Here is a 22,995-nt window from a genome sequence, read left to right as displayed (position 1 = left end):
CCATTTTACATTTGAGCCCCCGAGGAACTCTCTGCACGTCCCTGCTATACCGAGTTATCTGGATTGGAATTTCACTCTGTCTAATATTCAAAAATATTGTTGGCCAAAGGTAAACTCCAATTCTAATGACATGAAAAATAATTACATACACAGTTCATGTGTAACATCATAATAGAGTTTTCTGTTATTTTCTAGACATGCACATTGTCAAAAATTGTACATGACTACTTGTACACACGTGATTTTGTAGCTTTTTCCAATTTATTTTTTAATCATGCATTCACTCATTTACTCATCTGGCTATTAAATGTTTAAACAATGAATTGCAAGGATGGTTTTCTTGTTACTCATGGGCACTGAAAGCACCGCCACTGCTGTGTGTGTGTGTGTGTGTGTGTGTGTGTGTGTGTGTGTGTGTGTGTGTGTGTGTGTGTGTGTGTGTGTGTGTGTGTGTGTGTGTGTGCGCTCGTGCCCCATTTGGCACATTTTTATGTCTATGTTTCGTGGATTAGTGTGAGTTAGTCTGAAATCAATGATGCACTGGATCACGATGACAAATCAAAGGTGTGTTTTGTTGTGACTAAGACAAAAGCACTACTTTAAATGTACAAATATTTTAAATGAATTACAAAACTGCATAGCAATGTTTGTTTTTTTATCCATGTAGGCCTACTGTACATTTAAGATTTTAAGATACAGATTTGATATATTGCATGCATTGACACTACCATTCAAAAAATAAAAATAAGTAATAATAATAATTGTATTCAGTGTAATACTAACCTTTAAAAACATAATACCCAAAACAAGCTAATACCATATTTTTATCTAACCACTGACACATCTAGGATCAGCCAGGTATTTTTTGACAGTGTAAAACAAAGGAAATCATCTTTAATAAAATAATTTGGTAAAAAGTGGGCAGATATGATCAAGTTACACCTGTTCGTGAAAGCCTTGTCCTCTCAGGCCATTCATAGTGGACTTCTATCACTGAGCAAGAGGCGTGCTTTACATATGTTAATTATATTGTAACATGTATGATCGGATTGGTCAAGAGATAAGTTTGGAACGTGTTATGTTAATTAAGCCACGCCCCCACACTCGCATCCGCCCCTCTCTGCGCTACCATCCTCAGAAGCCGTTGACGGCTCTAACAGTGACGGATCGAGCTCCGCGATATTATTTTATTTTTCCTTTTTCGTTTGTTTTCTGGAAAAAAGACACAGGAGTACAAGTAAGCCTCACTGCACACATCCGTCCTCAGCAATCCTCTTCAACACATAATCCTGTTTTGAGCTTTTATAAAAGCTTGTGCTAACGGTGCTAGCTAGTGAACGATTATTGCTAATAGCTCAACGATTTAACCTCGAGACAAGTCGGGACGAGACCAGGTTAGTAGCTGTGGCTAATGACCATTCGAATGCACTGGAGAGGTTTATTTTAGAAGTGTTTGTGACCGTAGTGTTGGGGTCCAGCTGTCCTGCTTTTCATCGGTCGGTGTCGGCTAACGTTAGCATGCTATCAGCATAGCTTGTGTTTGTGTCACACATCCTGCTGAAGATGTACCATATTGTATCTTTAATGAGAGCCTGTGAGGTTTTCATTTACACCGCTAGCCATTTAAGCAGGTTTTATGTTCGTGTTGAGTTAAATCAGTATGCCTAGATTGAAGAAATACTCAAGACGCGCTTTGACCGAGACTGCGTGTCAGACAAGCGCGTTGTTTTGGTTCAAATCAAGGCTCCGGTTGACTTGTTTGCGTGAACGTATATCGACTCGCGCTCTAAAATCCTCGAACGCGGATTCTAGATGGAGCCAGTGCTGTTAAATCGTCACAAATCCCGATGCTAATGTGCTTGTAGCTCTGGCCTCACTTCACCGTCGCCATTTTGTTTTGTTCTCGCCATCAAATCCTTTAATTTAGTCAAACCCGCAGCATCAGTTATACGGAGCATTTCTTTCCCCGTGCTATGTTTGTCACCTTCTCCGATTTATCTAGTCAGTGGCTAGATCGCCGCGCCTGTTGGAAGTGATGTGTTATTTTGAAGTTACGTGTATTATGAAACCTATAGGTCTGCACCCTCCTCTCAGCACGAAACATGGAGGCCGCGGATCCAAGAAGCGAGTAAACCAGTCAAAACAGACAACTCACCGGGCTTATAATACATCAGACAGGCGGGTTTATATCAGATAACGGGTTTTTCGTAAGTTCAGATGAATTATCTAAGCGTTTTTAGTGAAAAGCTGCTCTGTGCCCATACGGCCAATTGGCAAAGCGTGTAAAATAATCTCTACGCAGCTCCTGCTCGCCAGCGCTGCTTCATGTTGCGTAGAGATTATTTTACACGCTTTGCCAAGTGGCCATCACTGCTATTCCTAATCTGCATCTGCCCCAATCAGTGACAGTGATGTGTAGTACACTGCCGTGGCGTTTGTGTGTTAAATAGAGGAGCTGGACGGTTTAGCACTGTGCGCTTTTATTATTCATGTTGGTGCAGTTCTGGGTTGGGATTCGAACTCGGGACGCCCGACGCTTTATGTTGGCCACGGCTATCGCGCCTTACGCAAACATTTAAGGAATATTTTATCGTGATCTTGAGAATGGTGGCTCATCCAGATATTCTAAGAACTGGTAGCTGTTATTTTGGCAAAACCTATGGTTGTAATTTTTTTTAAGGAATGATAACATGCCTGTATGTTATGTGACCGTATGGAGGGATTTCACTCATTCTGTGTCCTACTGAATGTCACACTGTAGAAGAGACACAGTGAGATTTACTGTAAACAGATGACAGCTGTTATTGCTACAACCTTTACATCTGAAGTACCCACAACTTGAACTGAAACAAGTACAAAGACTATTTTATCGACCCTAACTTACGAAGAGAAGTAGCCTATGTGCATGCCTAGAGACTGAACGCATAATATGCATGTGCATGACATTTTCACAAAATCATATTTTTATATTTGACGGTATCCTTTTCAAAACTTGGACTTTCAGACCTGTTTTCAAAAGTTTGCATTTTCAGGCCCCCTGAAATGTCTTTGTTGTGTCAATAAACGGCCAAAAAGCATAAAACGTTTGTTTTTAGTTGAAAACGGTGTCGTGTAAATGCCCTATTAAATTTACTGTAAAAACTGTATATTTCAATAACTGATTTAAGGTAAAGCGTCACAAGGAATTTGTGGGAATGTCAGTTTACAGGTTTTCACTGTAAATTCTGAGAAGACTGTTAATTTTTACTTTAAAAATCCATTCATTTAACAGTATTTTAATCTGACAAAATATCCCAGTAGATCTTTTACATTTTTTAGCTAAATCATTTTTTTTAATCATTTAATTTTTTTATAGAAAGAGAACTTGCCATTTTACAAATTAACAGGTTGTTGCCCTAGCATTTTTACAGTCTTTTACTGTTAAAATGACACATTTTTAATAATTTTAAATTTAAATGAATCCTTTAGGCTATTTATTATTATTTTGTGGAGAGAACGTAGAACGTATTTTTTTTTAATATGTTGCTTTGTATTTAGGGTAACAGATTGTGTACCTTCATGATAATTAATCTACAGGTGGCCAGATGTAGACAGTTTCAGTTTTTGTCATACTTACGTGGTTTTGCAAATGTTGTCTAGTGTTTGACACACGACTTTTGTGATTAATATCATGGCATGGTGAAGAAATGCAGCTTTTCGATTTAATAGTGTTAACTGGAGTTTGTGACTTGTTTATTTTAAAATCAGAGATTTCATGGACGTGTGTGAGTTGAGAGGCTAGCAGTAAAGACAGCCCTGGTGTTGCTATGGATGCAACCCCTCGCGAGGCAGAAACAGAGGAACATTTATAATGCATCACCATGGTAACACCTGGCACCACTGCCTTTTTCTGGCCTTTAAAAAATATGTGCTAAAGTCATTAATGGTTTTTGTTGATAAGTCTGACTTTATGAATCCATGAGCAGTTGTCTGATGGCTTACTGTACAGAAAGAAACAATTAAGTTGAAAAAAAAAATGGGTTTGGGTACTGTTTGAATTAACTTGATGCTTGTCTGATGGCTTTGTGCACATTTCCGTCTGGTCTTGCGTAAACACGGGTCATGTGCTGTGAGATCTGATAATATGGGACACCCCAGTATCTCGGTTGATTTGAGTCAGTCGAGCATTGAGACCTAGGAGGACCTATGTAAACAAACTGAACAGTGATATACAGAATGCATTAGGCTAATTCACCAGTAAAAGTCATGGTTTTATGGTATTTACTTATTTGATATCAGTATTCTCACTGTTTTAACTGAATCTATGCATAGTGAGCCATCCTAGTCTATAAAGAGATCAGTTTTCAGTCTTTGGTGTTGTAATAATTACTTTGCCTTTGTAAAGAAGCCATAACATTTTATTAATGTTTTATACTTTGAGAAATGCATAATGGCAATGAAAACTGAGAATTTTTTTCCTCAGTATGCCAAAATTAAGGCTTAGCTATTAGGGCTGCAACTAACGATTATTTTGCTAATCGATTAATTGGTCGATTATTTTTACGATTAATCGATGAATCGGTTTATGTACTTATATTTTAGTTTTGCCCATTTTTTCCCCAAGTAAATTATTAACAAAGGGTCTTTATCATTCAACATAGACTTTTTAGAGGTTTTTAAACCATTTTGCATTGTCATATCCTCATCAAAAACATACCTGGAGTTGTGTTTTATTATGTGTTAGTTATCCTTTGTCGAACTCTTCTGCAATCAAAACACTGACCCATACATACTCTAGCAAATTTCACAAGGAGGTTTCAAATAATGTTTTCACCATGGCAGTCCTTAGGGCTCCTAAAGTAGTTTAACATCCCGAACAAAGCTTATTAAGGAATCTTTCAGAACATATTTTCACGAAGAATAAGAATAAAACAGAATAAAATTGCAGTAAATTGCATTTTCCTGTAAACACACAGCTTATACCTGGGAAACAGCTTTATAGCTTATGCTGTGAAACTGTAAACAATCCTTTGAACAAAGTGCCAATGGCATGAAACCTGAATGGAACTCACATTTTAAAGTAAAATCCATCAGAAGGTTGTGCATTTCAAAAAAAGTGCATTTCAAATACATTTAAACATTAACCTCTCTCAGTCAGTCATAATTAGGCTGCAAGACTGAATTATGAACTGGTAAACAACAAAGCTTTAAATGTTAATTGTTAAAAAGCAATGTTATCAGCTTTTACGACTAAACATTTGCAAACAACATTGTACTGCAGAATCTGCACAAATAAAAGTCTGCACACTGTGATTTTCATCGGATTTAAATATGTAACGTTAGTGGTCCTTTTAACAGTGCAAAATTCAAAAATGTAATAAAGTGATAAAATGTTAACAAAACAGCTTATGCCTGAACTGACAGGAATTCGACTACCTGTGGGAAATGAGGCAGAACACTATGCACTCATTATTTGAGAAAAACTTTGCATTGCAGTGCAAAAAGTTCAACATGTCCAAATGTTCAGGGCTTAACAGTTAGGCTTGCTCTCTTTTTAGAGGATATGTTTCCTGCCGCAGAAAACAGCCGCAGTTTACAGGTTACTCTTCTTTTTTTGAAGGCTCAAAGTAAAGTGCTCCCACATTTTGGATGACTTCGTCCGATTAGTTTTATCTTCTGCTTTTTTCTTTTTCTTTCTCGAGCTTACTCCACTGCCGCCTGCCTCACCCATCACGCTGAATGCTGCAGAGACGCTGTGCGGGAAGCACGTGACATAAAACGAGGCCAGCTATTGGCTATTCGCTACTTCTCCTGCTGTACTGGCTGAGTAAAACCTCCGGTGGCTCCTTACTGCCACACTTTGGTCACCGCAGATTTAAAATATATGCACGAAATGAGCCGCTTACGGCAAATAAAAATTATTTAGCAACGAATCGATTACTAAATTAGTTGACAACTATTTTAATAATCGATTTTAATCGATTAAATCGATTAGTTGTTTCAGCTCTATTAGCTATTTAAGGAATAAGCTGGATTCAATGTGAATTAAGATGATGTTAATAAGTGAATAACTTCGATCTCTCAGGATAATCCCTTAAAATTTGTGTGAGGTTAAATGTTATGGGAATCAGCAGAGACCTGGTGATATCTAAAATTGATCATATTACATCCGTTTATGTGCATATTCTTATTTATCTGTATTGCATAGGCTTTAGTTGCTTTGCGCAGTTGTCATTCATCTCGTCTTATTTGATGGGCCATTCACACAGAACACGTTTTTTCATTCCAATGCACTGCTTTTCCATTGTTTTTCTATGTAAACACATGCTAGACAGATGTGTATGACTGTTGCGCTCATGTCTTTTACAGTGTCTCGCATATAAGCACCGCATTTAAGATGCCACGTCTAGTTAAAAGAATACCAACTTCTACGTGCAGCGCCGCTCCTCAATGTCACTTCCAAAACAGTTGACCAATCAGAAAACCCAGAGGCGAGTCAAGCAGTGAAAGCGTTTGTTTATAGCAGCAAGTTGGTATGACAACTGTTTTATTTGACGTGTTTTGCTCTGTGCTTTTTAAAAAAAAAAATATTCCTGAGCGCTGAGTCTCGTGTTTTTAGATGCAAAGACGCATTCTGTGTGAACAGCCCCTAAGTGTGCATTTGGTTGATTAGAAATAAAGAATTTGATCTAATTTCAGTTTTAAGTTCTGTTCACCCCAAGGACGGTAAAATTTTAATAATCATTCCAATCCCATGAGAATAGTGAAGTCACACCACAGCCATAAGAAAAATGGCGCAATATCATTGGAATTGCTTTCAGATTTTTTTCTTCCAGCTGATGACTTTAAAGCAGCATATGAAAGAGCTTATTATAAACTGCAGAAGGAGCTTATAATAAACTAGGCCTTAACATTATCGTCTATCTGTGTGGGTGCTGTAGGTATCTCTAAAGTTTGTGGTGTGAACGGACCTTTTTTCTTAGTGGTGTTCAATCTCCTTTTTCTCAACAGATATTGTGAAAAATGTAGGCCTATATAAATAATGAAACCTAAAATCACTTGAGTCTTGTCTTCAGAATATCCATACTCATACCCATGTAAAGCTGATAAATCTTGTATCTTTCATATGTGGTGGATATAAGAAAAGGACCACATGGAGAAAAATCCACCTATAGAAATTAAATTAGCGATTTGGGTCTTGTGTAAAGTATTTGCCAATATGTCCCATTTTAGTAAAACATAAACCCTTCCTTTCATGCCTACACTTGGCTGTTCAATTTAGCATTCATTTTGATACTGAAAACATGGGATGCTTGAAAGGGGACACCCTTCGACTCAGCATCACGTTCTCTCTTTTCACTCTATCTTTCTCTGTCAGTCTCAGGACTCACCATACTCAATGAGCGTACAGCGCAATGTCAGAGCGCTCTGGGCAAACGGCAAAGGGGAAGGATGGCAAAACCAAGTATGCGTCTCTCAACCTGTTTGATACCTACAAAGGAAAGAGCATTGAAGCACAGAAGCCTGTTGGTGAGTTTGCATTGACTTAAAGCTTATGTTTAAAACAATTTGTCTCTGTCTGTTTGTATCTAGACGATCTTGTGTTAAACTCAGGTCAGCATGAAATCAACATGGGCCTTGTTAACTTTTCTAATGCACATTTCTAAATGTTCACAATTCTGAATACAGTTTTGAACACGTTAAAATATCTTTTTGAAATCAGAAATGCGTCACATGAAATGGGCTTGCAGATTCTGTTTCATGGTGATTGTATCTGCAGTATATTTTGTCATTGATTTCTAGGGCCCTATGAAATCATTTTTTTCACCAATTTCCATTTTATCCCTGCTTTAATAGTTCAATTTTTAATCAAAAGCATGTCTGTTTAATTGAAATCTTGAAACTTAAACAATTTATCAACAATTTATTAAAGGTAAAACAAAAGTTTTTGTGCCCTATTAAATCTGACCCCCCATAAAACACAAAATTCTGTGTTTTATGTTTTCATTTTTCTGGATTCCTTTTGAAATGGTTTCATTAAATTTAAATATTCAAAAAGCTTGTCTAAACAAATGAATAGATAAACAATTAAAAATTTAATAATTTTATTAAAACGTTTACATTAAAAGGTCCCTATAAAATGTTTTTTTGTTTTCAGAAATTGTGTTGTCTGGTTTAATTTTTCTGGATTCATGATTTAATAAAAAAGGTATTATCGAAAACAGTGGTAATCAAATTAAATAATTATTTTAAAATGTAATTAAATAAAAATTAAATTATATAATTTCAACAATTGTTTTTTGGCAAAGTGCTGCACAACAGAGGTTTATTTAAATTAAAAGATGGACGAAAAATCGTGAGACATTCCTTGAAGTTTTCTTAGTTATATTTTTTATTGTTATTTTAAATACATTGTAATGTACAATAGTAATGTAGTTCTGTCACAATTTCTTCAATAGAACTTATATTTTGATTGAGTGTAGGGGTGTGCGATGTGACGTTTTTTGATTGTGGATCACTAAAATGTCTCTATGATCTGCTTTTGAAGAAATATTGTAGTATCATGCTACAGTGCGCCTCCGTCTCAATATACTGTACAACACGACATAAATTCACATCAAATGTAGGGCTGCACGATTATGACAAAAATCATAATTATTCCCTTGAAATTGCGATTTATTAATTACGATCATCACAATTTAGATATTGAATGATGTTTATATCATTGTTTGATGCAACTGCATGCCGTATTTTTATATGAAAATAAACAAGCTGAAAACACTAACTGAAAAACTTTTAGTGCTTTTCTGTAGTATTAAGCCTCAAATGTCAAATATACATTGGATTGATTTCTTCTTTATATTATAAAAAAAGTAAAAATATGAATGGTATTATAATGTTATACTAAAACTAAAACAATGGAAAAACCCTTAAGGTAACATCTAAAAAGAAAAAAAAAACATATCTTACCCTTAAGTATTGTTCAAATTCACTACCCTGTCGTTATGTTCGGGATGAAAACATCCACTAAATTAAAATGCTGTAAAAATGTATCAGATAAATATATATTTTTTTTAAAAATTTTTTTTTGCATAAATCTGTTAATCAATCACAGTCCTGAGCAAAACTACTAAATGTTTAAAAAAAATCCAGGATTTTTACTCTTTAATTGCCAAGTTCATAAATGATGTCACTGATTTGAGGGAAAACACACAAAATGACTTATTTTTTAATATATTATTATTTGTATATTATGTGTATTTGTGACGTGTATCTTTGTTCTTTATTTTTTAAGATTTATCTTCTCCCACTTTGGTCTAAATGTCTGCCATTCTTTTATTTTACTTTTTTTTTTTTTTACCTCGTAAGGCTTTTTTTTAATAGGGTTATTCATTTGGCTGTACTGCTCAGACAACTTGCAAAATAGTAAAACCAACATGACAAAGAATCGTGATAATTTTGAAAAAAAAAATCGTGATCTATTTTTGAGTGTGTGTAGTAGATAAATTTGCTCTGCTCTGCTCCTTCATATAGTCACGCAGTCCATACACTCACACTTGCCCATATCTCAGTTTAATTTTGATTTACTCAAACAAAATATGCAAAATTCAGTCACATTATGTGTTATTCTGTAAATTCCATTTTTATGACTGGATTCTGTGATATCATCCGTTTTTATTTTTCTGTATCTTGGAAATCATCTAGAACTGGGGTTCCACTGCAAGACACTTCATGTATTAGCAGGAGGTGATGGCTGCTGTGCTGTCTGTGCCATTTTGATTGTACTGATGCAGCTCATCTGTCTTTGCCACAACTGTGTAATAGAGCGGTTGCATATTAAGACAATGCAGTTCTTTGCAGTGTGCAATAAAAGAACATAATCTGTCTGGCCTTTCTGAAACAAAGCCGCTTCATGTTAATCGATTTCTAAGTTTCTTAAATCCCACTCTGGATCCATCCTAGTGTTATTTAAACCGTTTCCAGTTGTGTCAGGATCGTCCGTGGGAGCTCGTTGAATTTTTGAGTTTTGACCCAAGACAGAGATCTTCTTGTGTCCGTCGTTTTCCCTGGTTATGTTTTATTCAGTAGCTGAACTACCAACTCTAAGCAGCTGTCCCTCTTTTCCAAAATGCAATTCTCTCAGCACCCCAGGCTGCTTGGCTCCAGGGAACAAACAGGGGATTGGGAGTCGGGACAGATGTGTTTTTCAGCTTCTGAATCCGCCAACGACTGCTCTTTGCAATGCTCAACCTATTTTGCATGGGCCAAGTCTGTCATGAGTGTGTTAAAGTGGGATTTTTGACCTCAAGTCAATTTCGAGTCAACCACTTGAAACAAATCCACATAAGATAGTCTTGCTCCTTTCACTGGCCAGCCAAGCATTCCTAAGCCATAGTGGATGAGAGAGATTGATGGTCTTGGGCATGCTGCAGTCTCTCCTGCTTAGTCTCAGGCTGCGTCCCTCAAGACAGTATTGGGTTTCTGCACTTGTTTATTTACTTCTGTCACTCTTCTACTTTCAGTTGCCCCTCGTCATGGCTTACAGTCTCTTGGTAAAGTTGCCTCTGCACGGCGCATGCCCCCCCCAGCCAACTTGCCTAGTTTGAAGGCGGAGAACAAAGGCAACGACCCCAACGTCTCGCTCGTTCCCAAAGACGGCACAGGATGGGCAAGCAAGCAGGAACAAGCAGACCCAAAGAGGTGAAGCATGTTCACCATTCTGAAGGAGCTACATTACATTATTCTTTGTGTAACTTAATACACAAATATAAAAGCCCTACCAGCTCCATCCCCATCAGTATAACAGTCTGCACTTTGAAAAAGTGCTCAATTAACTGACAGTGTGCTCTAATGGTGCATTGTTTTCACTATGGACCCCCCAGATTCTTAAATTAGTTTGTTTGTATAGAAAAAACACATCAAGTTTGGTTTTGATTGGACTGTAGAAAACTCAGACAAAGGCATAATTATCTTTGGAGACCTTCCACCCTCTGCTGTCTGTAAATGCAGTCTGATTGGATACATGTCCACGCCTGCCATCTAATGTCTGTTGTTTTTGTTTTGATTTTTCCCTGTAGTACCGATGTATTGTCAGCAGCGCAGCCGGAGTCGCAGCAGCCTGTGGTCTCACAGACGTCTGCGCCGAGCATGCCGAGAACACCCCCAGCTCAAGAGGTGCCATCACACAAACATGAATAATCTCCAACATTATGCACTTGTTTTTCAACAAGTCTGAGCTAATGAAGCCCGCATCTCACTGCTGTAGTTATTGTATGACCAGACACATACCAGTGAACATGTTTAAATTCAATGAACTCAGGATTTCTGGCTTAAATTTACATTAATTAATTATTATTTTTGGTACATTGTTTGGTGACGATTCTGTATGTATCTTAGGCCCCAACTCAAGCTCTAGCCGCAGGGCCAAGGTCCTGGGCTCCGGCCAGTGTTACACTTGGAGTACAAGGAGATGGTAAGATACAGTACCAAGAGTACAACTCACTATGTGTATAGTGTTTGAAACAAAAAAAAAAATAGATTGGAGGGCTACAGTAAAAGGGTTTCCTATATAAAATATAGGTTTAATCATAAGACTCATTTTAATCAGCAGTATTTCATAAAACCAAATTAGGATGATAAACTTGAAATCGAACATTAGTTGAATTACTCTAATTAGGACTTATGATTACATTTCTCACTAAGGAATATTAAGAAATGTAAAGTTATGGTTGTTTCAGTGCAAAATATCAGTGGACGCGTGCTGTAAAACTATTGCTGTTAATCTTGGTTTCATCGTTTTGCTTGGACAAGAGAAGTGACGTTTGTAAGGAAGGATCTTTTTTTTATACATCAAAGATATTCAATTCCCTTTGCTTTCCTTCACAGGTGGAAAGGGATCAAACCAACCGTCGCCATTCTCTCGCGAGGAATTTCCCACCCTGCAGGCGGCTGGAGACCAGGACAAAGTTGGCAAAGAACAGGCCACTGCAGATCAGTGGTATGGGCCAGGACCAAGCCTCCGCCCCCAAAGTAAGCATGATAGCCCTTCTCTTCTTTCGATTACTGTTGTGGTGATTTGTGTCTTGGAGCGTGTGGTGTTCATGATATATCTGTTATCTTCTAGTGCTTCTGATTCATACTGGTTCACACGTGCTAAGCAGTTCCTCAATTAATAATTTGTTGCTTTCTGTTGCAGACGTAACAAGCTGGCGGGATGGTGGGGGCCGGGCATTGGCACCCACCCTGGCTGGGGAGGCAGTTGCGGAGGGCGGTGCTGGGGGAGCCATGATGATGGAGGGTGCTGCTGGGGCCCCTCCCATCCCACAGCAGAATGCATCTTCTCATGGGCCGCCTAGAGCTTCCCCAACCGGCAACCCCGCACTTCCCCTCCCCCAGCCACCTATTGGCCCGCAGTTCCAGGCTTATAGAGGCATCATGCCTCCCTTTGTAAGTTTTGTAACATTTTCATTTTGGTCCATCTATAGAGAATGTCTAAAACTGTGATTGATTTGTTCAGTGCATTCATAGCCTTTCTGTTCTTTCTGAATGTTTTTCTCTAGATGTATCCACCATACCTGGCCTTCCCACCCCCTTATGGTCCACAGGGACCGTACAGGTACCCACAACCAAATGAGGCCCCTAGGTAAGAATATTTAATCTACTAATATTTATTTCCACAGTCATCCAGTTGGCTTTCCTAACTTTCTTCCAATTACTTCTTGCCAGGTTTTCTCGGTCACAGGGTGGAGTAGGGCCAGATGGGCGGCCCCCTGGAGGCCCCCGGGGTGAAGTGGTAAAACGCCCATCCATCCTCAAACAGGATGACCTGAAGGAGCTGGATGAGCTGGACCATGATGGAGATGAGGGCTGGGCTGGTAAGAGGAATGCTTTCCGTTACTCTGGCACATTAGAATGGAAAAATGTACCCAGCATTTTTATTGCTCTTTCAATATTGGTATAGAGGTACAACGTATAACGACAGCATAGTAACTAGGGATGTCAGTGATTAATTGGCGATCGATTAGTTGTTTATAAGAGATGCAATCGATTAAAGCCATCGATGATCGATTAAGCAGTTTAATTTTGGGGTTCGTGTGGCTCAAGCGCAAAACACGTGCAAGCGGCTGTGAGTGACGGTGACGGGGCTGGATCTTTGGTGAAAATGATACACTAACGTACAAATTATGCTTTTAATGTGATCCAAACTTTAAAATTACATTAAAACAGAAACAATATACATTTATTTTGTATTGAAATGTAGTAACTAAGTCATGTTTAATAATAATTTCCCCAGATATAATTGTTTCATACTGGGCTCTGATCTTTGACAGGGCTGCGGGACACGAGCAGGACAGGTCTGTATATAGGATAAGGCTATAATTTCGTAATTTAATTAGTTTCTACGTTCAGTCTATTAAGTCATAGGAACAAATTATTAATTCATGGCTTCGAAGTCTTTAATTTCACCCCGCATGTTTACCACAGTAAGAGATGCGAAAACCGTGATTAAAACTAGTGAACGACAATAAAATAAATCTGCGAAATTAAAGGGTGAGACAGCAAGGATTTGGGAAAAGAAGCAATAAATATTATTAAATTCCTGGATTTTTTTTTTTTTTTTTTTTTTTTTTTTTTTGTTTTTTTTTTTTTTTTTTTTTTTTTTCTTTTTTTTTTTTTTTTTTTTTTTTTTTTTTTTTTTTTTTTTTTTTGAATAGTTTTTTTTTTATTGCTGAGTATGGCTTTAAATGTACAGGAATCGAACAGCATGAATGCAAACACATAGTCAGAATGTAACATTTGCCTGCTAACCCATTATTTCTCTTATAAACAAAGCTTTGTACCTTGCCATACTCGCATTAAAATTTTTCATGTGAACAGCAGTGGCACCGCTGATAGAAGCGGTTCCCCACGAGCCACAGTAACGTTTGGGATCATTTTATTTTAAATTCCAATAATGTCAATAGCAAACATTGCGACCGTGTTTTAAAATACAACAACGAGTAAAATTAAATAATTTAAAGCGGCGCGTTCAGTGGTCTCCATGACGGGATCTGAAACGACCAACAAACTAAAATGATTCATACTACTGCGTGCTCTCTTCATTTTATCAAATGATCATAATCACATCTATTCATTTTACAGTCCTGCTACTAGCCTTTTATTTACTGCAATAGACGCATTTAGCAGAATTAAGGTTAAAGGGATACTCCACCCTAAAATGAAAATTTTGTCATTAATCACTTACCCCCATGTTGTTCCAAACCTGTAAAAGCTTAGTTAGCCAAAATTTTCATTTTGGGGTGTAGTATCCCTTTAACGATTAATTGATCGTTAATTTAAACGACGATGGATCATGGAAATTATCGAAAATTGACATCCCTAGTAATAACCTTTTCTTGGTGATTTGCTTTGTTTCCAGGAGCACAGGAAGAAATTGACTATTCCGCAAAGTTGAAGTTCAGCGATGATGAAGGAGAGGATGATGGGGAAGAGGAATGGTCTGAAAACAAAAATGGAACTCGGTAAGCATTTCCAAAATGTTTTCCCATTGGTTGATTAATTTAACTTTTTGCACACTGAAGTTCGTTTTGAAAACTGTTTTTATATTTTGTTGTAACAGGGAGCCAAGGGAGCAGCAGAGATCCCAAGATGGACCTGCACCTGTTTCACGTTCCCGGGCATCTGACAGTGGAGGGGATTCACGCCGAACCCCTCCGTCCTCTGCTGAAGATGGCTCCGTGTCCCCCTCCAGCAAGCCAGGCTGGGCCGAGGAGGGTGGAAGCAGCTGGAGCAGTCAGGCAAACGCAGGATCTTATCAGGTATGGATCTCATCTCCCCATCCAGGTCCAAGCCCTTGGTACCACTGAGGTAGAATGTGCAGTCACTGTGAGGACAGGAACATGCTTGAGGTGTTTCCTGGATGACTCGCTGATTGATACATGTAGCCCTATGCAGGGGCGTAGGCCTGTACTTGGTGGTCCAAGGGAGCAGCCCTCCCCCCGACCAGGTCCACTTCTTGGACAAGGGCCCTACTCCTCCTACCGGTACATGGGGAAAGAGTCCAAGAAATAGGACGGATACGACATGAAGCACTAGCAATAGCATGTTGGTGATTTAGGAGGTGGTGGTTGTATAGGTGAACTTTAGTTAATAAACCGCCTTCTGTCAACAGGAACGGCCTTCGAACCAGTCGCCAATCTCAGGCCCCATCCTAGCCCCCCAGAAGCCCAGTGGTGCCCAGGCACAGCAGCAGGCGGGGGCAATGCCTGGTGGGCCGACCCCTCCTCCCTCCAACACCCTGCATCCCCAGCAACAGGGTGAGGATGAGGATGAGACATGGCGGCAACGGAGGAAGCAGTCATCAACTGAGATCTCTGCTGCGGTAGAGCGTGCCCGTCGCCGGCGTGAAGAGGAGGAGCGGAGGATGCAGGAGGAGCGCCGTGCTGCCTGTGCAGAGAAGCTGAAAAGACTTGATGAAAAACAGCAGCAGCAACAGACTATAAAACCCAGCACCCCCAGTGATGCTCCGACCAACAGTCCTAGTCCTTCCTTGTCTGCACCTGCTTCATCTCCCAATGTCAGTCAGCCACCATCACCCTGTGTGGACATTGAAGACCCTCCTCTATCATCTTCTCAGGGAAGCGGTGTAACACTAGGATTGAATATTAATAACAGACAGCGGGCTGGCAGCAACAGCAGCCATGACTCCAACACTGGTTAGTATTCCATAAATATTTACAAAAACTGTCCAGAGTTTTTGGTTGAATGGGCGATATATTTCTTTATCATTCTGATATTTGGTGGACTTTTCTTGGTGAATTTGTTGTAGAAGATGATGAGCAGATTGCAATATTTGTTTTAAATATGTTGAAATGTAACATGTATGATTTCTTCTTCATTCAGAGTCTCCGCAGGCTCTGCAGCCTCAACCCACCCAGCATCCACAAACCCTGGATGTCCCAGTGCCTGGAGATGCCAAGGAGGAACACGTGGTGCATATCCGCACTAGAGGTGGAGATGACACCGTGAAGGTGGTTGAAAATGTTGGTGGAACAGGACGGCAGGGAAGTGGTCCATCTGGGCAGGGCTTTTCCAAGTATCAAAAATCACTTCCTCCCCGTTTTCAGAGGCAACAACAGGTTTGTGTTTGATGTTTTGTCTCTAAATATCGGAAAAAGTTGTATCCATTAATCAGAATCAGAAGAGCTTTATTACCAAGTATGTTTACATTTGACTTGACGACAGGAGCTACCAGTTCAGAAGAAAGTACATACATGATAGTGCAGACATATATAGGTATAACACAGTAGGGATGGAGTGTAAATTATAAACTTGACTCTCACAATTAGTGCTTCAGTTGATGTATTAAACACATTGTATCCCAGAAATTGTTTTATCTGTTTTAATCCCTTCAAAGAGTTTTTACATTAGAAGCGTGCTATGTAGTCCTTATTTTCAGGAGTTATGTTAATTTGATTACAAAAAAAGATTTTTTTATATAAAATGTGGTCTGTATCATTTGTGAACAGGAGCAACTTCTCAAACAGCAGCAGCAGTGGCAGCAGCAGCAGCAACAGCAACATAACCAGGTTGCCCAAAATCAGCTCCAGTCCCAGCCTCAGAATCAGCAGGGCCCCTCTCCAGGTACCACACCACAGTCTGGGCCCAAACAGCCAACCCTTTACCCTCCTGGTTCAATGGGACGTCCTCCACCTCTGCCTATGAACTTTGATCCCCGCTGGATGATGATGCCCTACATGGACCCACGAATGATGCAGGGACGTCCCCCACCCATGGACTACTACACTCCCAGCATGCATTCATCTGGTTAGTAAATAACTGAGATCAACTGTGAATATTAGTGAGACAATCTTGGTTTCCAGAGATTATAGGGGCTTTTATGTTTCAGGGATGATGAGTCGAGAGCGTTCTGATTCAGGTGGCTCTGGGTCAGATCCGTTTGATAGGCAGCAGCATGGTGGACCCTCTCATCCCCATCGTGGCACACCTCCAATGGATCCCAAACTGGCTTGGGGACCAGATGTATTTCCAGGGGGTACTGAGGGTCGAGGTCTAAGCTCCCCCTTACGGCAGAAAGCTGTCGAGGAAGAGGAGGCTGGCAAAGGTCAAAGGTAACAAGAAGCTGTTTTAAACATTAATACATATATAAATACAAAGTTATTGTATTTAAACCAGTTTCTATTAAAATTCTTTATTCCTAATTTCTTTAATTTGCTTCAGAAGCATGATACATTTTTCTTTTGTTAATGTTTCTAGAAGTGACACTCCTCCAGTACTTATGCGGGAGGGAGGCACAGCTCCCATTCAGCCGCCCAGCTCTCCATCTGGCTTATCTAACCAAACCCCACCACCTCTTGGGATTCAAGTTGGGGGCCAGGGTGCTAGCCACCATGCCCATCATCAGCCCTTTATGGGTGGGCGAGGAGGTTACAGTAGCTACCCTGACAATGGATCCAGGATGGGCTCCCACTTGCAGCAAAGGGCTAGCAGTGGAGGGACACTGCATGGTTTTGGCCACCAGGAGGGTAGTCAACAGAGCCAAATCTGGGGGACTCCTCATCCCCATTATGACCGTAATGGCCGTTCTGATCACTTGGCCTTGGAGACCAACTTGCATCTCCAACACCATGGTCCCCCCACTCACGCCCCTCATTTCTCTCTTCATCCTCATAAGCAAGAGAATGGCAGAGAGCGAGATAAAGTGGGGGAGCCAAAAAAGAGTGAGCCTTCACCTCCACTCCACCAGCTGTCCCTTTCCCCTTCCTGTTCATCCTCATCATCTTCCTCAGCTAGAGAAGATGGTAGTGGAAAACAGTCCCTCCATAATCAGGTTCCACCCCCGATTGAACATGATACTGGATCTGCTCATGCTTCAGGAAGGAAACAGGAGAAAATGGGAAATGCACAAAATCAGCCCCAGCAGCATTCTGTGCAGCAACACCACCCTAAAGCCAACCCTCGCAGTCGGGAGCACAAAACTGAGACACACTGGGGCCCGAGGCCTGGTAGCAGTAGCATGAGTGGGGGCTCAACCCATAACAGAAAGGCACCGGGCTCTGGAGTGAGTGGAAATAATGAAGAACCTGCAAATCATGGGGCTGAAAACAAATCCTTTACTCAGTCAGATGGCACAACAGCCAAGCGAGCAGGTCCAATTAAGAGACCAGTACTTAAAGAGATGAAAAGAGAGGGTGGTGAAGGAGGAGGAGAAAAGTCCACTGGAGGCTCTGGTAAAGATAAAGAACAAGATGCTAGCCAGACAGCAACCAAACAAGAAACGGCCTCTGGGGCTCAAGGCTCCTCAGCACTCGGTGGGAAAGACGATGCCACCTCCTCAAATAAACCCAGAACTGGCGGAAAGGAGCGAGGTAACACTGGGGCTACAGGTAAAGGATCCAAAAATGGAGAAGGCTCTATCCAGAATTCTGGCTCTTCAGCTCCACAGTCCAGGAGGGAAAGAGAGCATTCTGCTGAAAGAGGGAGCACAACTTACCATGCATCTTCGTCCAGAGGTAGCCGATCCAACCGTGGCCGAGGAGAATTCTACGGACGAGGCCGAGGCTATAGGGGCACTTACACTGGCAGTGCAGGTGGTGGCAGCCGTGGGAAAGCAGGTGGCAGGAGCAACAGGGATTATAGATCAGCTGCCAACAGTGGCTACCACCATGCACCTTCTAATCAAGAATACAAGCGAGAGGCATCATCTGGCAGTGGTAGGCATGGACATCGGGGCTCTCAGCCAAATCCGGGACGTGCTAGGAACCGAAGTGAGACTCGAAGTGAAGGCTCTGAATATGAAGAGGTGCCAAAGAGGAGGAGACAACGGGGATCTGAAACAGGCAGTGAGAGTGCTGGTAGTGACCTTGCTCACTCTGACAAGGAAGACCGCAAGCCAAACACCAAGACTGGCGTCAGAGGAGAGAACCCTACAACAGGCCCTTCATCTTCTTCAGCTCCAATCAGAAACTCTCAGACAAGAGTGTTCACACCAAGGGGAGTGCCCTCTAGACGTGGCCGAGGTGGTGGTGGTGCTGGAGGAGGTCTCCATAGAAGTGGAGGTAGTGCTGGAGTGTCTGGTGGACACAGATCTGGACCTGGCTCTGGTTCTCATGGCTGGTCTGCAAAATCTGCAACAGTGCGAAAGCAACAGACGTCCTCACAGCCATCCCCTCCTAAAGATTCAGGCCGTGGAGCCAGTGATGACAAGAAGAAAGCTGCAGACCAGAGTCAGTCTCAGAGTCAAAGTGCAAATCCCTCCGCACCTAATCCCTCTGTGTCTACAGCTATCCAACAGGGGTCCACTGAGAACGGAAGTGCTGGAGCCCCACTGTCTTCAAGTAATGTTACTTCAAATTCCACTGGCACTCCTGCCCAGACTCTTCCTCTGCCTGCCCCTGACGGACGAGGTTTCCCTAACCAGGGATTTGAGCGCCCCCCTCGTCGCAGACGCCACGGACGACCCCCGCATCAGCAGGACAAGCCTCCCAGATTCCGCAGACTTAAGCAAGAGCGAGAGAATGCAGCCCGTATCAACGGAAGCAGTGGAATTATTGAAGTCGTAGCTGGACAACAGCAGCGGCCTGCTTCACCTTTGCGGAAATCCCTGCAAGAAACCAATAGCACTCCCAATGCATCTACCGCAGCTGTTGCAAATGCAAAACACAATGTCCCCGCAACTTCAACCAATAATAATAATAACAGCAGCAACCTTGGGGGTGGAAACCAAAATTTCAATAGCCACCACCACCATCACTACCAGGGCAACTCCCAGGCGCACCCTCAACACCATCACAACCATAACCCAGCTGGGGGTGCCAAATCTCCAGATGTCTCTAACCAGAACTCTGATCAGGCCAATGAGGAATGGGAAACAGCCTCCGAAAGCAGCGATTTCACTGAGTTTAGATTAAGAGATGGTGGAGGAGGCGGTAAACCCTATTCCTCCCACCATCATCATCATCACCACCACCATCCATCCGGAAGAGGTGGTGGAGGCGGTGGTGGGGGCGAGAGAGAGATGACAGCTAAAGAATTGGCCACCAGCAAGAGAAGCTTCTCCAGTCAGCGCCCTGGAATGGAGAGGCAGAACAGAAGGGTTAATGCCGGCGGTGGCGGTGGTGGTGGAGGAAGAGGCCCCAGGGGTCCGCCTGGCGCTAGTGGGGCAGTGGGTGGAGCTGGCAATGGTGGGGGCAGTCGTGGTGAGAGGCGTGGCAACTGGCCCTCTCCGAAGAACAGGAAGTGATGCTTTTTGTTTTTGTTTTTTAATTTGGAAATATTTCAAATGCATCCCTCTATCATTGGCCACTCTTTTCAGTAAAACCTCTTCCCCCTTAACGTTAACGCTTTATTATCGTAAAAGATTAGTTACCAAGACCATGAACACATTCTAGTTCTTTTGGTTTATAGCTTTTTGTCCCTTATTTGGAAATTCACACTCTGTGTCCTTTCACGCTCCCATAAATCCTCAACTCTACTCTGAGATTTTACATACTACACCCCATTTGAATGGAAATATTTGCTGACTGAAAACGCATTTGACCACATGGCCCATATATGTTGGCATATACAAGCACAGAATCACATCAACCTAACAAAGCTGTGCTTAGATTGTGTATGCTGGGTATGCACACGTTACGTGTGTTTGTGTAAGAACTGTGGCTTGAAGTATACATGACAGGCCAAGGTTGTTATTATGTATGTACTTGTGTATTCACATCACATGTTGGATTCTGGAAGTTGCTCTTTTAATGAGAACAAATATATCATAGATTTGTTTTCCCCCTTTTTAGTTGTTAATTTTTCATTTCAGCCTCTTAAAGGTGGGGATATCTTTTTTTTTTTTTTTTTTTTTTTTTTTTTTTTCTGCAAAGCAGGTCATTAAAACTCATTTTTAAATAAAACCCTCTTCATTTTTGGTTCAAACTCATATTATTGTGCCCGCCAAGTATCTCACCAACGCTCAAGGTTTTTTTTTTTTTTTTTTTAAATCACTGTAATGCCCACTTTTCAGAACTATGTGGTGTATTTTTTCTTATATTAAGTTATAGGACCTCTCTGCTCATTGCTTTGGGTTTTCAAATAGTTTCATTAGCTGTTTTGGCCTCCGCATGGAATTGTAGTCTAATAGTGCACATTATACTTGTTAATATTATGAGATGGTGAACTTCATTGAAGGTCCTTCAAAAGTTCCTCACCATGGATCACGTCGTTTTAAGGTTGTTTCTGTTGTGATCAAATCAAATGACTCTTAGCCTTGGTGTCAGATCCTCATTAAATTAGATGTTTGGTTTTTTTCTTTTTTGAGAACATCCGTTAAAGATTTTCTTTTGTCTTGCACTTATATTAAGTCCGTAAACTCCAAAACTCTCCTTTAGAATAAAGATCATTCAATGTTGCTGTTTTTTTTTTTTTCTCCTCCAAATGAATAGCTGTATATTGGGCATCTTATCTGACTAGGTGTCATACTGCAGTTCCAGGTTATTGAACATGACAAGTATTGTGCTACTGTTATAATCACTTTAACAGTTCTAGGGAGTGTAGAGAATCACTCTTTGAGCACCCTCTGCATTGTAAAATCCCTTTTTCCTTTTCCATTTTTTTTTTAAAGGAACCTACACAAGCTCTTTCTCCAGTGTGTATTTCCAAAGTCCCCCAAAACATGTCTCAGAACTATGAGCAGCTCTCTTGCTCACATCCTCGGACTGATCTCCGATTTCCCAGTCATCTCATTGAGACACAAGTCAATGCCAAGGAGTCTGTGGCCCTTTTTGAGTAGTGTTACAAAATGAGACATTGGTTCAGTGTGCAATATGCCTGACGTCAAACGAATCCTGCCCATCCAGGGAGCCCGAGCCCAGGTTATTGAGAAACCACAAATGCTTGACGTCTAAAAAGAAACGGATCAAAGCATTGTTCCCTCTTCTCATTTTGACCAGCATCTGTATCCTAAATGGTGTAAGTTGGGGTTTGTTTGTGTTTCTGGGAGTGCATTGGTCTAATGAATAGCTTTGACATAATAAGTAGGGCTTTCAAATGAAATGTATGTGTGAGTAGGGCATTTAAAAAGTATGTGTGAATTTATATCTGATCTCTACAGGTAATGTGTTCTTTTGAGGATAGGACGCTTTGTGAAAGGCGAACACGAGTCCCAATTGCCCACCTTTTCTGACACTATTAGGATGTTTATTTTATCTAGGATCGTGTGTATATGTTAATCCAAATGAAGTGCAGTGGAAAAAATGTTAAATCGATATATATATATTTTTTCCTACCTACTAGGGAAAAGAACTAAAGTGGGTTTATTTTGCTTTTCTTGCAGATGTTTTGCCAAGCATGGTTTTGTCCTCAGATACAGCTTGGTTGGTCTATTCGTTGGAAGCCGTTCTCCCATCGGCTTTCAGTGCTGTTTATCATCCCTCTTAAACCTAAACCATTGATGTGGTCACGTTATATGTACCAATATCAAGTAAAAAACGAATAGCAATGTGTATTCCTTGAAATACTCAGAGATTGTATTATACTTCTAACTATACCAAGGTACCTGAGGTTATTATTGAAACCTTGATATACACACATGTATGTATATTGGTATGCATCTGAGTTTGTCCGCCCCAACTTACATTCCCACGCATAATTGTTGCCATTTTTAAGTTCAAGGGAGCAATGTACAAGCAGAGAAGTGTCTTATTATAATAAAAAGTATACAGAGAAAAAGTTAAATAAAAATCTTTTGTTTTAATGGAAGATCTGTGGTTTGACTTCATTTCATCTCATCAGTGTCATTAAAATTATGCTAAATATGAATTAAGGCGTTTTGACGCTATTTTCCCCTCATACTTACAAACCATGTCCTTCATAATTTCATTGATTTCCTCTACATGTTTTAGGAACACACATTTTGCAACAATTACTGCTATAAACGTGCTAAATTATTGCTGTAAACATTGTTAAATAAGTTACATAATTGTTTGTTTATGGTTGACCCACGTGCATTCC

General features: G+C 40.6%; 1 protein-coding gene across 3 annotated transcripts; it reads left to right on the top strand.

Annotated features, from left to right (window-relative positions):
- Positions 1-1,083: 1,083 nt before the first annotated feature.
- On the top strand, positions 1,084-22,743 carry prrc2a (proline-rich coiled-coil 2A). 3 transcript variants are annotated; one of them, XR_006157419.1, is made up of 17 exons: positions 1,084-1,237; positions 7,358-7,509; positions 10,503-10,680; positions 11,058-11,154; positions 11,377-11,452; positions 11,866-12,009; positions 12,176-12,426; positions 12,540-12,622; positions 12,706-12,854; positions 14,399-14,501; positions 14,600-14,798; positions 15,152-15,695; positions 15,883-16,118; positions 16,509-16,806; positions 16,889-17,111; positions 17,257-21,954; positions 22,319-22,743. XR_006157419.1 is itself a non-coding variant. In XM_042746082.1 (16 exons), exons 2-16 carry the CDS (start codon positions 7,395-7,397, stop codon positions 20,240-20,242), a joined length of 5,682 nt encoding a protein of 1,893 aa, XP_042602016.1. In that variant the 5' UTR covers positions 1,084-1,237; positions 7,358-7,394; the 3' UTR covers positions 20,243-22,743. The 3 variants fall into 3 exon arrangements, 2 of the variants coding, with proteins under 2 accessions (XP_042602016.1, XP_042602017.1); XM_042746082.1 differs by having other exon boundaries at positions 17,257-22,743; XM_042746083.1 differs by lacking the exon at positions 1,084-1,237 and adding an exon at positions 1,249-1,394 and having other exon boundaries at positions 17,257-22,743.
- Positions 22,744-22,995: the final 252 nt, after the last annotated feature.

Source organism: Cyprinus carpio, chromosome B19, assembly GCF_018340385.1.
Source record: "Cyprinus carpio isolate SPL01 chromosome B19, ASM1834038v1, whole genome shotgun sequence".
NCBI lineage: Eukaryota > Metazoa > Chordata > Actinopteri > Cypriniformes > Cyprinidae > Cyprinus > Cyprinus carpio.
Note: the sequence above shows the minus strand (reverse complement) of the source record. Positions and strands in the feature narration are given on the sequence as shown.